At 41.4% G+C, this 16,806-nt stretch overlaps 1 protein-coding gene across 6 annotated transcripts in view; it reads left to right on the top strand.

Annotated features, from left to right (window-relative positions):
- The window catches only part of TRIT1 (tRNA isopentenyltransferase 1), a 41,039-nt gene extending 24,718 nt beyond the window's left edge, over nt 1–16,321 (top strand). For 3 of the 6 annotated variants that reach the window (XM_014541601.1, XM_005868647.2, XM_014541599.1), the window contains exons 3-11: nt 2,882–2,980; nt 3,682–3,827; nt 5,853–5,995; nt 8,459–8,570; nt 8,945–9,057; nt 9,308–9,385; nt 12,123–12,232; nt 12,555–12,672; nt 15,198–16,321. In XM_014541601.1, the coding sequence (XP_014397087.1) occupies nt 2,882–2,980; nt 3,682–3,827; nt 5,853–5,995; nt 8,459–8,570; nt 8,945–9,057; nt 9,308–9,385; nt 12,123–12,232; nt 12,555–12,672; nt 15,198–15,367 (1,089 nt within the window). In that variant the 3' untranslated portion in view covers nt 15,368–16,321. The remainder of the gene's footprint in view (nt 1–2,881; nt 2,981–3,681; nt 3,828–5,852; nt 5,996–8,458; nt 8,571–8,944; nt 9,058–9,307; nt 9,386–12,122; nt 12,233–12,554; nt 12,673–15,197) is intronic. The other 3 variants (XM_005868649.2, XM_005868650.2, XM_014541600.1) reach the window with 3 other exon arrangements.
- The last annotated feature ends 485 nt before the right edge of the window (nt 16,322–16,806 follow it).

The raw sequence follows: 16,806 nt of genomic DNA, 5'->3' as shown, positions 1-16,806 counted from the left end.
TGTAATTCCTACTTACAGAAGAATGTATAACATTTGCTTTGTTCATATAAGTTTACTTTTTCAGCAGTGAAAATGAATAAATTATCGGTACATGCATCAATCAATGCGGAAGAATCTCAAAAACAACATAAAATATGAAAATTATAGAAGGATACATACATGTTCATGCCATTATAAAGGTTAAAAGGCAAACAAAACTGATCATAATTATATATTGTTATATATTGACTGTGTATTTTATATATTAATGTGTTAATATATACACATCAGTAGTAATGTAGAGAGAAACAAGGGAATGATGAAAAACAAATACCCTTCCTTTCCCTGAAATAACTCAAGATAGTGTTTCCCTCAGAGAGAGGAGAAGTTGGGGGTTGAGATGGGAATGAATACACAGAAACTTCAAAGGAATGACTAACATTCCTTTTCTTACATTGGGTTCATTAGTATTTGTTTATTACTGGGCTTCATAATTTACATATGTCAAAATGTTCTTGTGTATATATTGGATATTTTATAATTAAAAAAAAAGGGGGAGCCGAACCGGTTTGGCTCAGTGGATAGAGTGTCAGCCTGCGGACTGAAGGGTCCCAGGTTCGATTCTGGTCAAGGGCATGTATCTTGGTTGCGGGCGCATCCCCGGTGGGGGGTGTGCAGGAGGCAGCTGATCGATTTCTCTCATCGATGTTTCTAACTCTCTGTCCCTCTCCCTTCTTCTCTGTAAAAAGTCAATAAAAAATATGTTTTAAAAAAAAGGGGGAGCCCTAGCCGGTTTGGCTTAGTAGATAGGGCGTCAGCCTGTGGACTTGAAGGGTCCCCGGTTCGATTCCGGTCAAGGGCACATGCCTGGGTTGCAGGCTCGATCCCCAGTGGAGGGGTGTGGGAGGCAGCCGATCAGTGATTCTCTCTCGTTGATGTTTCTATCTCTCTCCCTCTCCCTTCCTCTCTGAAGTGTGTGTGTGTATAGATATACATGTATATATATATATATATATTAAATGGGGAAAACAGCCCACCATAAATAAAATTAAAAAACACACTACAGCCTGGCCGGTTTGGCTCAGTGGATAGAGCGTCAGAGATTTAAATGTGGATAATAATTCTTGCCCTACCTGCTCTACAAGGCAGTTGTATCAGATGAGATAAGTTATATGAAAGCCCTTTGGAAATTAAAATAAATCACCAAAGTACATTGTTGCTATAGGACAATTTGGTTGTTCAGGAAGAACTTAAAGAAAATGGAGAGATAATTAAAATTTCCAAAGGGCAGCAACAGTAAGGATGATTTAATTTAATCAGGTCATTTATAGGATTGGCGATGTAGTGAATTTAGGTAAGAACCTACAAGCAGAGTTCAAAATTGAAAGTATCTTCAGAAGTAGCCAGTCAGCCTTCTTCTTTTTTTTTTTTAAATATATTTTATTGATTTTTTACAGAGAGAAAGGGAGAGGGATAGAGAGTTAGAAACATCCATGAGAGAGAAACATCCATCAGCTGCCTCCTGCACACCCCCTACTGGGGATGTGCCCGCAACCAAGGTACATGCCCTTGACCAGAATCAAACCTGGGACTCTCCAGTCCACGGGCCAACGCTCTATCCACTGAGCCAAACTGGTCAGGGCCAGTCAGCCTTCTTGATTAGACAGATGAAGGTACTAGATACTGAGGCCCAGACAGAGGGTTTTGCCCAGGATCACAGTAGTTTCATGGCTTGTGCAAACAAGTTAAACTTTTTCACTCCATGTCTCCTACTACCTATTTCCCTCCCTCTTTTCCACTCTCCCCCACTTCTGCTATCTCACTGTTTTTAGCCTTTCCTTTTTGTTTTCCTTGTCCTTTTTCCTTTTGTTAATTATATATTTGAAGTTTTATTACAACTACTGTGTAATTGTATACTTCCTGTACTTAATTTAAGGAGGGCAATATAGAATTTAAAAAAACAAAGGTTTTTTCTATATGATCCTTGATTGCTAACATCTTTCCACCCCACCCCAACTTCTTAAAGGTTAATGGGCTTCTGATAGAAAAGAGATCATCTTTGTCTGTGCACTCTGACTGGCTGGCAAGGGAAAGAAGTGTGTAAATGAGTCTTTGTTTGGGTTGAAAGTCTCTTTTTATCAATTATTCTCAGAAGCAAAGCCTTCTTAAAGCAGATAATTACCTGTTCAACAGAGTTCTAAAGAAAAGAATTCAAAGTAGCAGAGACATAAAAACAATAGTGACTAAAGTAAATTATAAATTGAATGCTGACACAATTGAAAAGATATTTCAGGCATTGTGATTGGGGACTTACTTTCATTGTCACATTTAATCCTCATAAGAACTCATGGGGATTTTTACAGGTGAGAAAACTGAAGCTCAGGTTGAATAACATGCCCAAGAACTAGAACTGGTAATTGAAATCTGTTTGTCGTTAGAACCAGTGCTTCTCAGTTTTTCTAGTGGAGTCTCAAGTGGCTGAAATGTGCACTACTACCACATAATGGGAAGACCGAGTCTAAACCACGTCTCAGAACCAATTTGTATTTTGCCTTAGAAAGCAAAGTCAGACGTCACCTTGGTGGCTCCTGAGCAGCTGACACTTGGTTCTGTGAGAGTCCTTGGACTTGTGCTCATTAAGCTGATTGGAATACCAAGCAACCTTTGAATTTTAGCAGCAAGGCCTAGAAAGTTCTAGAATTGGAAATAATTACAGTCATTTATGTTTTTGGTTTATGAAAGTCCCTCCAGAACTGATAGGAAATAATTCTGAGAACTCATGGGAAACAGTGAAGACTAGTATGAATTCCAAGTGAATGTGGTTTTTTGCTAATACCCTCCTTTCTGAGTGAGTCAGGATTCTTCTGAAATTAAATATTGTGATGTCTTTCTTAATATTCACATTGAAGATATATTTGCCCGACACAAAATTCCTATTGTCGTGGGAGGAACCAATTATTACATTGAGTCTCTACTCTGGAAAGTTCTTATCAGTGCTAAGGTATGTGTTTAGTTCACTTGTAAGTCACAAGAAAATGGGCTCTTTTTTCTTACCAGCTAATTTTAGTGGAAGGACTCTTGCCTATTTCTTATACTCAGCAACTGTAATTTTCAACTTAATATTCTGAAGCAAATGCCACCTCCATATGTGAAGTGTGCTCCTCCAGGCAGGCCTAAGGGCAGGGGCTGTGTGTGGGAAAAATGCTCCTCTGTGGATTAATTAGCATGTCCATATAGTTAGCAGTGCACTAGTCTGATTCAGCATTTCCTGGCTGTAACAATCTATGTGTCAGGGAGATATCCAATACTAACCTTTCTTACAGAGATGCTATTGCATAGGGTGGGACTTCGCAAACTATAGTGTGCTGGCCATTCTGATCTACTCTTTGGTCACACTTGCTGAGAACACTAGACTCCTGGATGTCTTAATATAGACATGTTAGCCCTGGTTCCTATTTGTATTCCTGACAAGGAAGCAGGGTACCAGAGTATGTCCCCTTCCTCTTATTTGTTGTGGCCTCACAGCACTACCCTGACGTATTGGAATTTTCTGTTTATGATCTGCCTCTCACTGTATGGCAAGACCTTCCAAATCATCTCTATTCTGTATTCCTAACATTTAGCCGAGTGCCTGGTACACACACTGTCTTGGTGTTTATTGAATTGTTGAGTTAAATTTACTTATAAACCTTCATTTAATAGCCCCAGGAGATGGGCACTGAGAAAGAGTTTGACCGGAAAGTAGAGCTTGAAAAGGAAGATGGCCATGTACTTCACAAACGCCTAAGCCAGGTGGACCCAGAAATGGCTGCCAAGCTGCACCCACATGACAAGCGCAAAGTGGCCAGGTAAGAAAGCCCGGGCCCACTGACCCCTGAGTTCCTTTAGAGTTAGAGGATAGTCAGTTCTTCAGTGTGCCTGGGTGATGAGAGAGAGGTTTGATAATAGTATTTAGTGGAGATTGATGAGTTACAGCTTAAAAGGTTAGGAGGCCCTGAGTTACTGCTGCAGACCAACTCCCTCAATAAATAGTTGTACCCTACTTTGTTGTTACATTTAAAATACATATACAATATAGTTTTTCCCTAGGGCCTATGTAATCTTGCTTCATTTTCTGTTTGATCTTTGCTTGTATAACAGTTTTCATATAAATTTTTCTGGCATGCAGTAGGTTTACATTGTGACTTGGGTTTCATAATTGATTGTGCAATGCTGAGTTCTGCCCCAACAGCTTTCCCAGTGGGAGGCAGAGTTATAAACTGTCTCATAGATCAGCTCACCTTTACACATGGAGATTTTCTAAGGGAAGAGAGAGGTGGTGGATGAACTCATAAGGTCATGTTTTCTTAGGTTGTTTTGAAATTGCAGCCTCATATGTTGGCTGTATTTTTCTGTGTTGGGAGTATCTGGCAGAGTAGAAGATCTAACGAAGTACCAACTATGTGGATGGTTATAAAGATTAAATATGGCAACATGTGGTATTGATAGGGATTATGAAGTGTTCCACTCAAATGAATGTTCTAGATCATGTTACTGAATTCTTTTTTTCATTATTGCCTCCCACCCCACCTAGAAGCCTTTTTAGAATTGTTTTTCCTAATTATGCCCCCTTCCTTCTTCACACCAATGAAATTTTAATACTGGAGAATTATGTGTTTTTTTGGGTTTGGTTGCCCTTTGGAGGGACACACACCTTGTATTAGGTAAGGGTTGTTTTTGCCTCTTTGAGGGCAATATCACCCTGTTGATAATACATAGTTTAGTAGATAAATGAAGGTTATATTTTCTGGTATCCAAACATTTTACTTAAACATTTTAATAAGAATCTTTAAAAAATTTTTTTGAAAACTCAGGAACATTATGATGAACATTCATTTTTATATTGTTTTATGATATGATTCTGGAGCTTGGTTTATATTTTCCTCTCCTTTTATCAAGTAGTTCTCTCTTATCACCTCTCCTCATTTTCTACTTCTAAACTAGTAATGAGTTGAGAACTGTGTCTTCGTAGGAATCAATCAAGTCTAAGTAAGAGCTCTAGAGTCTGTCTTTACAGAGGATTGGAGGACTTTTTCATCTTTCTTTTAGTCTGAGCCTGTAGTCTAACCTCCAGAAAAGTGAGATATTGTCACTATACATTTTTTCCTCATAGATCCTCTTTGAATGACCAGTGATGTGAAATAACAAGGGGTCTTTACTCTTGTACTAGGGTTTCAGGAAGTAGAATTGGGTCAGGAAGGGAAAGATCACTTTCACGCTGATAACTTACAATCACCCAGAGTGGTAGAGTATAGAATTTGGAGTTAAATTACCTAGTGCTGCGTAACATAACAGATACTGACAGAGTGTATGGTGGCTTAAAAGTAAGTATGTGAGTTCTTTTTTCATTGGTCTTTGTGCTAGTAGAATACTGAATTAGTCAGAATTTTAGACATATTTTAAAAGAAAGTTGATGAGCTGGCTATACAACATACTTTTCTACTGTGGGAAAGGCATTCTAGCGAGACTAGACTTGTTAGCTTGTAACAAAGTGTCCCAAACAAGTTCTTTTACTGCTTACCTGAAAGTAAGTCCCATTTTGTATGTATAGAAGAAACCTGTTGTTTCTGAACCTGTTTAACTGATTTCAGAAAAATTGATATGTGTTTAAAGGAACAGTATTATTTCTTACTTTACCTAAAGTTTTCTTAGGACCCCTTTCTGAATAGCTATAGAATCATAGTAACCTGGACTTTCATATCTTCATGGGCTTATGCAGTGAAAGTGAGAATGAGATGTTTTATAATAAACACCCTCTCTCCTTGAGAATTAATATTTCCTAATAGTTTTTATGGCTTTTACCCCCTCCTTCCTCCCACCCCCAAATGACTTAGGAGTTTGCAAGTGTTTGAAGAAACGGGAATCTCTCACAGTGAATTTCTTCATCGTCAACATGCAGAGGAAGGTGGTGGTCCCCTTGGAGGCCCTCTGAAGTACCCTAACTCTTGCATCCTCTGGCTTCATGCTGACCAGTCAGGTAAAAGCCCTTTGATGCCCTAGAGTTCATTCGAGTTAGATCTTACAGTAATTATTACTATATATAACATGCTTACAAACATGAGTGGCTCATAATAAACACTAAATAAGTATTACTTATTAATTTTATTTTCATTTACCATTATTTGTTGACTTAGTAAGGCACAGTAAGGCCATTCTCCTAAGTATCTATCTGGAAAGGGAGTAAAGGCAGCCCTGGCACCAGGGTAAGATATCAAGGGTGGGATAAGATGGGATGAGTGGGATGGAAGAGAGATTGCTATCCAGGGAAGAGCCAAAGGAGAAAGCTAAAGAGAAGGGAGGCTCCTGGGGAAGAGGTTGAAGTGTCAAGTATTCTGCATGGTACTTGGATTTCAGAGATGAATATGAGACACAGTGCCTGCTCTTAGTCTGGTGGGGCAACAAATAATGAGATAGATACTACATTGTGATAAATGTTGGCTAGAAAGTGATGAGCATTCTCTGCGGGGGAGTCAGGGACCCATCTGTATAGGTAACCTATGAGCTAGGTCTGGAAAGGTGAGATTATTTTGAGAATAGGCAGTATAGTGTGGTTATTAAGAGCACGGTCTCTGAGCCGGACTGTTTGGGATTCAGAGTCCTAACCCATCATCTTCTAGCTATGTGAGTTTTAAAACAAGTTAGTTTACCTTTCTGTGCCCCCCATTTTCTCTCCTGCAAAATGGAGATAATGTTTCAGTACATATCTCACTGCTTCGTTGAGGATTAGTTAATAATATAAAGTACTGAGAATGTGCCTGACACATCTAGAGTCCTCAATACATGCAAACTTTTTAGGAAGACAGAAACATGGGTTAGTTCCATTGCAGGCAATGAAATAGCAATGGCAGAGATGTAGAAGAGCATGACTGAAATGGTGAAAATTTATTATGAACTTTAGTTATAAGTTTATAGAAAAAGATAATGTTTTCATAATGAAAAAAGTTTTTAAAGAGATTTTTTAGCCGAAGCCGGTTTGGCTCAGTGGATGGAGCGTCGGCCTGCGGACTGAAAGGTCCCAGGTTCGATTCCGGTCAAGGGCATGTACCTGGGTTGTGGGCACATCCCCAGTGGGAGATGTGCAGGAGGCAGCTGATCGATGTTTCTCTCTCATCGATGTTTCTGACTTTCTCTGTGTCTCTCCCTTCCTCTCTGTGGAAAATCAATAAAATATATTTTTAAAAAAAAAGAGATTTTTTAAAATTGATTTTTAGAGAGACTGGAAAGGAGAGAGAGTGAAACATTGATGCGATAGTGAAACATCCATCAGCTGCCTCCTGCACTCCCTCTGTGGGGGATCAAGCTTGAATCCCCCACCATGTGCCCTGATTGGGAATTGAATCTTTTTATGCATGGGACAACGCCCAACCAACTGAGCCACACTGACCAGGGCCATAATTAAATTTTTGTAAATTAAAATATGTCCTGTAATTTAGCATAATATAATGGTATCTGATTTATAATAAAGTTGTGTTTGACCACCGCATCTGAATGATTATGACCTCTTACTCAATTGTCTGGCGCAGTAGTTCAGGATACACTGAGGATGGTTTTGGACTAAAGTTCCTTGTTCCTATCGAAGGAGTCATCTGAGAATTCTTAAATGTGAAATAACACAACGTTAGAGTAACAACTATGATGAAAAAAAGTAAGGGTAAACCAGGGGGCTCTCAGTTGCCTCTGAAATAAACAATGGAAATACATTCCATGTGAGAATAAAATATTTGTTCTCCCTTCCCTAGCTGGTTTGGTTCAGTGGATAGAGCGTTGGCCTACGGACCGAAGGGTCCGGGTTCGATTTGGTCAAGGGCATGTACCTTGGTTGCAGGCTCCTCCCCAGCCCTGCCGGTGCGTGTGCAGGAGGCAACCAATTCATGTGTTTCTCTCACATGGATATTTCTCTCTGTCTTTCCCTCTCTCTTCCATTCTCTGAAAATCAATGGAAAAATATCCTTGGGTAAGGATTTAAAAAATAAATAAATGAAATAAAATAAAATAAAAAATATTTGTTCTCCCTAAAAGGTGCAATTGTATGCTTTCTCTTTATATAATAAGAAGATGTGTGTTTCATTCTGGCTGTTTTTATTGGAGTTGCAGAGTCTTAGCGTGACTAAATGTCATATGAAATGAATTATCATATAACTAGAGGCCCAATGCATGAAATTCATGCAAGAGTAGACCTTCCTTTCCCGGGCTGCTGGCACCCAGGACCTGGGTTTCCCTCCGGCTGCTGGCACCCGGGACCCAGGCTTCCCTCACAGACCCCGCTTCATCCAGAAGGTCTAATTAGCATATTACCCTTTATTATTATAGATCTTTGGACTTTGAACCCTTTCTTCCATTTGCACAAATTCTATTCTTTGTGCAGCATGTCCATTCATTATGTAAATATATAGTACACACCTACAACAGGCTTACTGGTGATGGGTTAATTTGATTCAAGTTCTAGATGAGCGCTTGGATAAAAGGGTGGATGACATGCTTGCTGCTGGGCTCTTGGATGAACTAAGGGATTTTCACAGACGCTATAATCAGAAGAAAATTGAAGAAAATAGGTGAGGATTTGACTTACTACTTTAACCTACTCTCCATCCTTTGCTTATGGTCAAAAGACTATATAAACATAATACTGGCTTTGGATCTTTTTGTTTGTTAGCCTTTGTCCTTGGCAAGGCTTGTTGGAGGAGGTTTGGTGTACTTGTTACAGTTGCAGTTTTCTAATCTGTCAAGCATTCTCAGGAGTTAATTTTCAAGGGAAGTAACCTGGCAGCTGGTGGGGGTGGTGGAGGAAGGAGTTCAGAGAGGCAATAACTGCTAAGGATCTCAATTTCCTCATCTGAGAGATGAAATGGCTCAGCTAGATCATCTCCAAGGCCCCTGCTAGTGCTCAGATGCAATGGCTCATCTGCTGATGCTCTCCTGTTCCCAGCCAGGACTATCAACATGGTATCTTCCAATCAATTGGCTTCAAGGAATTTCACGAGTACCTGATCACTGAGGGAAAATGCACACCAGAGACTAGTAACCAGCTCCTAAAGAAAGGTGTGAATTTCTCCATTTAACTTAGCCATGGACATCCTTGGGTGACAGAGTTCCCTTCTGGTATGGTCTGAGAAAGAGCTAAGGCTAGAAGAATCCCAAATGGCCTGCAGCTCAGAATTAAGATTTTTGTCGACCAAGTGTCCCCTAGTATGCTGCTGTGGCTAATGTTCTCTTATGCTGGGCTGGATGGGCCTTCCTTTTGGCAGGGTGGAGAGTACTTAGAGGTTCTTATATCTACTTTATCTTTCAGGTATTGAGGCCCTGAAACAAGTGACTAAGAGATATGCCCGGAAGCAAAACCGATGGGTTAAAAATCGTTTTTTGAGCAGTAAGTCTCATGTTTTTCCTTATCCCCTGGGTATGTTTTCAATAGACTATAGATGCCCTCAGCTCACCCAGAAAATGAACTTCAGTTTCTGGACCTGTATTAAGATTGGAGACATGACCTGGGTGGGTGTCTATTGCGTAATTGATCGTCCAGGGATATTTTCTTGTGATGTCTCAGAAAACAAATCTTTCCAATGAGAAGTCTGCCTTATGCCTTGAACATATGCATGCTGGCTGCAAACTGGGAAGAGCAAAATAGCAACATCTTAGCAGAGTTGGTGCTCAGGGTTGTTTTAGGTTCTAATTTTGAAGAGCAATCAAATTTCTGTAGGAAGGCTTTCCTAATTAAAATGGTTTTTGGGCCAGATGAGCAGTATAAAAAGACAAAACCTTCACCATAGTGTTCTGTGTTCAGATATGTGGTGCTTCAAACTGCTTCACCTTTAATTTTAGTTGGATAGCACTATTTTATTTAAAACTTTATCTTTGTTGTTGAAAGTATTATAGATGTCCCCCTCCTTTTCCCCATTGACACCCTCCACCCTGCACCTGCACCCTAGATGGCACTTTCTTGTTGTTGTTAATACTCACCCGAGGATATTTTTTTCATCAATTTTTTTGGAGAGTGTGCAAGGGAGGGAGGTGGGGTGGCGGGAGCGGGGGAGAGACAGACAGATCCATGCAAGAGAGACACATGACTGGTTGCCTCCCACCTGCCCCTTGACTGGGGCCCAGGATTGAGCCTGCAATCCAGGTATGTGCCCTTGACTGGGAATTGAACCTGTGATGCTCAACCACTGAACACATGGGCTGGGTAGCACTTTTAAGGAAAAGGAAAGGAAAATCTCATTCATTTGATCCTTGGTACTAAATTTGGTGCTATACATAAGTTATTCTGTCTTCCAGGTAGTTGTTATTCTTTTATTTTTGCAGGTAAGGAAATGGAGGTTCAGACAGGTTAAATAACTTGCTAGGAATCTCCTAGCTATTAAGCAATAGAGTATTGAATGCAGGCCTGATTCTGAAGCCCATGCTCTGCTTTCCACCATTCTTCTTGTTTCCTTTAGCTATAACTTTAGCTAGACAGCATTTGTATTGGCCTTGGGTAAGAGATTGTGTGCTTATTAAGATACTAGAGGCCCAGTGCACAAAATTCGTGCATGGGTAGGGTCCCTAGGCTTGGCTGGCAATTGGGGCCAGCCTTCCGGCTGCCAGCGGGGCCTTCCTTCTTTTCACACCGCCCCCTGGTGGTCAGTGCACATCATAGCGAACAATCAAACTCCCGGTCTCCCGGTCGAACTCCCAAGGGGACACTTTGCATATTAGCCTTTTATACAAATAGATTAAGCATAAGTGAAACCCCAGTTTCATCTTGTGGGCACTTTTAAAATATGCTTCTGAATCATCCCCTGTTTACCTTTTACTTCTGCTTTCAGTTCAGATAAGGGCAGCAAGGCCTTCCACCCTGCTCCTCAGTGCCTCTGAACATAAACACCTTGATTCATGTTGTTGACCACCAGATTGCTGAAGTTCTCTCCCAGCTCTCACTCTCTGACAGAGCTCTCCATTGTTGTTATGGTGCCAAGAGGCTCTTGACACTTTCTTCTACTTATCCTGCTTTCTTTGCATGTCCTGTTAGATAGAGGAAGCCTGAGTCAGCTGAAATTGAAGTTCACTACTATGAATTTCTAATGCAGCTTCTCTTCTCCCCAGGGCTACAATTAGTCTGTAACAAAAGATGTTTTTTTGTAATGATTTGGAGCTTCCTTCTGTGGTAAAGCCACAATAACTCCCCCATCTCCGAGTCAGGAGGGGTTGATGGCACAGTGCATCATATGCCCATTCCTCATTCATGCATATGCCCGCACAGTCCTGGTGCTAGTGTGAAAGGCACAGCTGCCCTGCAAATCAGGAGCTGTGTGTGATTGGCCAGGGCTGGTCTGCTGGGATATGGTTCTGGCAAGAAGCCAGAGGGACTTCCCCACCCCAGCTTGGCCTTGGACTTAAGCCAGGAATAGCAGCTGGGAGCCGAGAACTTGTTGAAAGGTGCTTAGACAGGGCACAGAAGCCCAACAAAGGACTTAGAGGGAAAGGAAAATATAGAGTGGCCTGGAAACAGGTGCAGAGCTTAGCCAAGGCCAGGTGTGCTGTGGATGCTGCCTGCACCCTCCCAGTCTCACCTTTCCGTGTGGTGGCAGGTGCAGCCCAGTCCATTTTAAGAAGAATCTTATTTGTGGTTGGCACAATCAAAAGGCTAGCACCTGCCTGCCGTTGGCATCCTGAGGACTTTGATGTTTTGTCCATGGGGCAATGCTCTTTGCCTTTAGGCAACTGACTTAACCTAGCTGTGGAAGGCAATTCAGTGTGTCCACAGACTGGGGAAGCTACCAGCAGAGACCAAATCTGGTTGGCTCAGATGGATGAAATGCCTATAGCTGTATTCTTGGCTACCTCTGGTCTCATCTCCATTCAGAAGTACTTCAAGCTATTAGTTTATTTCCTCCTATGCTGTACTGTCTTTACATTATAGCCCACACAGTGGTTATGAGAACTATTGCTCTATATTGTTTTCCTTTCTGATTTGGAAGATCCTACACTTGAGACTCTGGATTATATAGCTAGACTTGTAGGCTGCAGACCAGTCAACCTTCTAGGTCTTTCTTGAATTGAAGTCCTGGAAGCAGAATAGATTAGGTCTTGGGGGCTGACCTCTCACAGCTTTTCTTTGTCATCTTTAGGACCTGGTCCCAGTGTCCCCCCAATATATGGCTTAGAAGTATCTGATACCTTGAAGTGGGAGGAGTCTGTTCTTGAACCTGCTCTTGAAATTGTGCAAAGTTTCATCCAGGTGATTATTATCATGGTACTGTCTATTGTCTGGTTTTCAAACAACTTTCCTTAGCTTATACCTTTGTTGCTGTGTTGGGAACCAAGCCTTCTTTTCCGTGGAATAGAGCAGAAGGGCTGGCTGCTTTTAGATCCCTGGAGGCTGTGTTTCTACTTTCACATTCAGAAAGGTTGTTGCTAAAATCTGTTCACAGTCCACCTGCTCTCTGGGATGAGAAAAAAGAATCTTGGGACTATCCCTCTATCCTTAATATCAGAGAGTGATATCCAAGTCTCTTTGAATTGAATGCTTCTCTGCCACCCCACCCCCTTTGTTATTTCAGGGCCGTAAGCCTGACGCTGCTCCAGTAAAGATGCCATATAGTAACACGGAGAACAAGAGAAGTTCTCACATGTGTGACCTCTGTGGTCGAATCATCATTGGGGACCGTGAATGGGCAGGTAGAGTCTGGGGAATGGCACAGAGAAATCTGTAAGGGTGTGTTACACGAACTTCATGAAATTCAAGGTCTTTGCTAGGTTGAATGCTAGAGTCTGCGTATTTGTAAAGGGAGGGCCAGATTCCTCTGAGAGCCTGTACTCAAATTTCATGGCTATCTTCCCAAAAACAGTTATCTCTGTATTCTGAATTTCAAAGGAAGATCATATGCCCTCAGCTAGAGTAGATATTTTATACTAAAGGGTCTACAGTTAACTTTCCAGAGTCCTTTGTGGTCTTGCCTTATAGGAGTTCCTTGGCCTTTCATGTTCAGACCTCAGTGGGATGGGGTAGGATTTTAAGGGAGGCCAGGTAACTCACCCAAACAAAGGTGGGAAGGAGCAGGAAGTGCAGTTACTCTTCCTGAGTACATTCTTCAGAAGTGGTGTCTCTTCAGTAATTTTTTTAAAAAATATATTTTTATTGATTTCAGAGAGGAAGGGAGAAGGAGAGAGAGAGATAGAAACATCAATAATGAGAGAGAATCATTGATCGGCTGCCTGCACGCCCTCGATTTCAGAGAGGAAGGGAGAAGGAGAGAGAGAGATAGAAACATCAATAATGAGAGAGAATCATTGATCGGCTGCCTCCTGCACGCCCTCCACTGGGGATCGAGCCCGCAACCCGGGCCCTTGACCAGAATCGAACCTGGGACCCTTCAGTCCGCAGGCCAACGCTCTATTCACTGAGCCCAACCAGCTAGGGCTCTTCAGTAATTTTTAAGGTGGTGGTTGTTAAAACTGATGAAAAGTGGTAAGGGAGACTTAACATTCAACCTAGCAAAGTGTGACAGCAAGGCTATCAGTCATGTATAAAGAAGGTGGTTATGGATAACGTCTCCTTTATAAGGTACTTCCGACCAACCAGGGATCCGCCCTGCGTGGAGGCTCCGCTCTGTTTTAGAGCCTGGATCTGCCTCTGCCAGAGTCACACTGCACTCCCTGTCGGATTTCTGTAGTCACCCAGTCAAATCCCAAAGGGCCTTAGCCTCCAAGCCTTGAATTTATATCACATTTAGAAACTTGTTTAAGGCTCACTCCTTTTATGCACAGCTGGATTACCTAATGGCTGGAATCCTTCTGTTCAGAGTACTGCTTTGCATGGGATTCTTTTAGAAGTTGATTTTTCTCCCCATACCAACCAGTAGAATGATTAGTTCTATTAACTGGTAACTCTGGCAAAATGAACTCCATTGTCAGAGACTGGGGACGGCTGTGATTGCCCAAGCAGCAGAAGAAGCCTCGATTGTCATTGGTTTATAATGATGAAAGGGGAAGAGAGAGAGAGTCTGATTGTTTTTTCTAAAGGAAACTTAGTGGTTCGATTTGTCCAGTGTCCTTCAGGGGTAGCCTTAGAGAAGCAACATTTGTGAGCCTTTGTGAGCTTAGCTTGTATAAGCCCTTCTATAGTGCCATCTGTCAAGTCCTTGCTCCTATCTCCTGCTGCCATGGAGAGCCAGTCCAGAGTGTCCCCACCCCCCTTTTCTTTTTTTTGCCTTAGCCTCTAGCTGGAGAACAAAGCTGACTTTTTCCCCCCAAGTAAGCTTTTCTTTGACTTCTAACCTCTTCCTTATTTATTTTTGCTTCTAAACCCTTAAAAATGATTATTTAAATATGTAGAAATAGAATTTAATCTAGCTGTTTATTTTTTTAGGTGTTCCCAAATAAGATTTCCTTGAAAAAAAAACAGGCTAGTGAAAAGGAGCTTGTGTGAGTTAGTCAGAGGGTGGGAACTGTCTGGAGTGAGAGGTCAGAAATTGATATCAGGCAATAGTAGCTTTACTGCTTCTGTGGACCCTCAGAAGGGATGTCAGAGAAGGTTTCTTGTTATCTGCCCAGAGCATTGTGTGTCTGCATAATGTGAGCCTTGTGGGTTAGTCATTCAGATGGCTTATCTGACCCAGGCAGAGGGATGTCAGTGCAGGAGGGGCAACCTGTAGAGCAGGGAAGAAGTAGGAAGGGCGTCTCTGGGTGCCGCAGGCCTGTGGCAGGCTGTCCTGCAATACAGACAAGGATTTGAATTTGTAACTTTTTAGTCATGTGAGTTGAAATGTATCTATAACAGGGGAGCCCTATACCAAAAAATTGAGTTAAGAGTTCTGATTCTGGAAAATTTGGCCCCTTTTTAGAACTATAGGTAAGCTGAGGAGCTCCCCTGCTGTGTGGTCTTGGACAAAATGTAAGACATCTCTGAACTTCAGTTTCCTCCTATATAAAATGAGCTGCATAGTACTGTCTGCAAGATTTTGGGGAGGATTAGTGATACAAAGCACCTAGCAGGGTGCGTGTGATACGTGGTAGCTTGCTATAGTTTGCTAGCTCGCTGGCCATATAACTTATTCTTCCTTTAAAGTTGCTAAGCAGCTATACCAATACATGTGTTGTTCTTGTTATTATTAAACAGAAGGTTTGCATAGCTAATTTTATGTGCTGCTAGGATTAATTCTAGAAAAGCCTAATGAGTTGTTTGTTGTTGTTGTTTTATTTAGCACATATGAAATCCAAATCCCATTTACACCAACTGAAGAAAAGAAGACGATTGGACTCAGATGCCTTCACCACCATAGGAAGTCAGAGTATTTTCCCAGACCGTGACAAAGAGCTTGAAGAGAAGGGATCCGTAGGGCAGAATGATGAAGACCTGAAATCTAGTGTTTAAGGGACATGTCCCGTGGCCTTTGTAAAAGTGGCAGGGATCTGGTTCAGGGGGAGGGTTAGTCTGTGCCCCAGTCTGGGCGGAGGACCACTATGCAGAAAGCTCCCGCCATTTTCTTTCATTCAGTGGTGTGGTTTCAAAGTGTCATGTTCTCTGTCATGGAAACAGCAGGTCTTGTCAGCTCCTGTGTGGCTGATGTGTCTGGCAATGTGAGTTCGGGAAGGGATTTTTTTCTTTTAACCTTAAAGGTTCTATTTTTAAAAGAGGCACAGATTGCACTTTTTCACACTGGAGGGGCTCTTTTTGCTGATGAATACCAGGATTCACTATATCCCTTAAAAAATGAGTTTTATGTCCCTGACTTTGACTAAAAATATCGATAACTTCCAGACACTTTTATAGATGACCGAAGGATTGTGCGCCCCACAAATCAGGAGTTTTGGATTTGAGTGAATGGCTGGAAAGGACTGGCCCCAGTTAGATGATTAGGTGAATCAAACCAGTTCTTGGAATTCCATAGAGGAGAGAATCAGACCAAGGTGGCTGTGACATGGGATTTGAAAAACGAAGGACATCGACATTTATTGAGGTCCTCTTGTGTGGTAATTACTGTGACTACTGTCTCTATTGAGTTAGGAATCTACATTTATCTATTTTTTGTTTTTTTGTTTCTAGGAATCTACATTTTAAATAAAGAAAAAGTTTGAAAGAGCCTCTTTAGTCCTTAAAAAGATATATATGTATATATCTAGTTTATATACAGTCTGATTTGTTACCAACAGATGGCTTTTTCTCAGTTTGACATTCTTCATATGATCACACTGTCTGTTCATTTTATTAGAGATTTAAGTTATCACCAGTTGAAGCTCTCTTTTTGGAATGACCTGAGCTGCCAACAATGTTACGTATATGTTTGTATGCATATAACAAAGTTAAGCATTTTTAAGTTTATATTAATTACATTCTTAGTGTTGTGCAACCATCACCACTATTTATTTCCAAAACATTTTCATCACCCCAAGCAGAAACTCTGTACCCATTAAGCAATAACTCTCTTCTCAAGTAATATTTTATTTGTTCAGAGCCTACTATATGAGAGTCCCTGAACTAGGCAAGAGGGAATACAGAGATAAAATGAGGTGATTATTGCCCTAGCTGATTTGGCTCAATGGATAGAGCGTCGGCTTTTGGACTGAAGGGTCTCAGGTTTGATTCCGGTGAAGGGCAGATGCCCAGGTTGCAGGCTCGATCCCCAGTGTGGGGAGTGCAGGAGGCAGCTGGTCAATGATTTTTCTCTCATCACTGATATTCTCTCTCTCTCTCTCCCTCTCTCTCTCCCTCTCTCCTTTCTCTGAAATCAATAAAAATGTTTTTTAAAAGTATTTTTTAAAAATGAGGTGATTCTTGCTTTCAGGAAGCTTATAAATATCGTATATATACAC

This window comes from Myotis brandtii, unplaced genomic scaffold, assembly GCF_000412655.1.
Source record: "Myotis brandtii unplaced genomic scaffold, ASM41265v1 scaffold274, whole genome shotgun sequence".
In the NCBI taxonomy this organism is placed as follows: Eukaryota; Metazoa; Chordata; class Mammalia; order Chiroptera; family Vespertilionidae; genus Myotis; species Myotis brandtii.
Note: the sequence above shows the minus strand (reverse complement) of the source record. Positions and strands in the feature narration are given on the sequence as shown.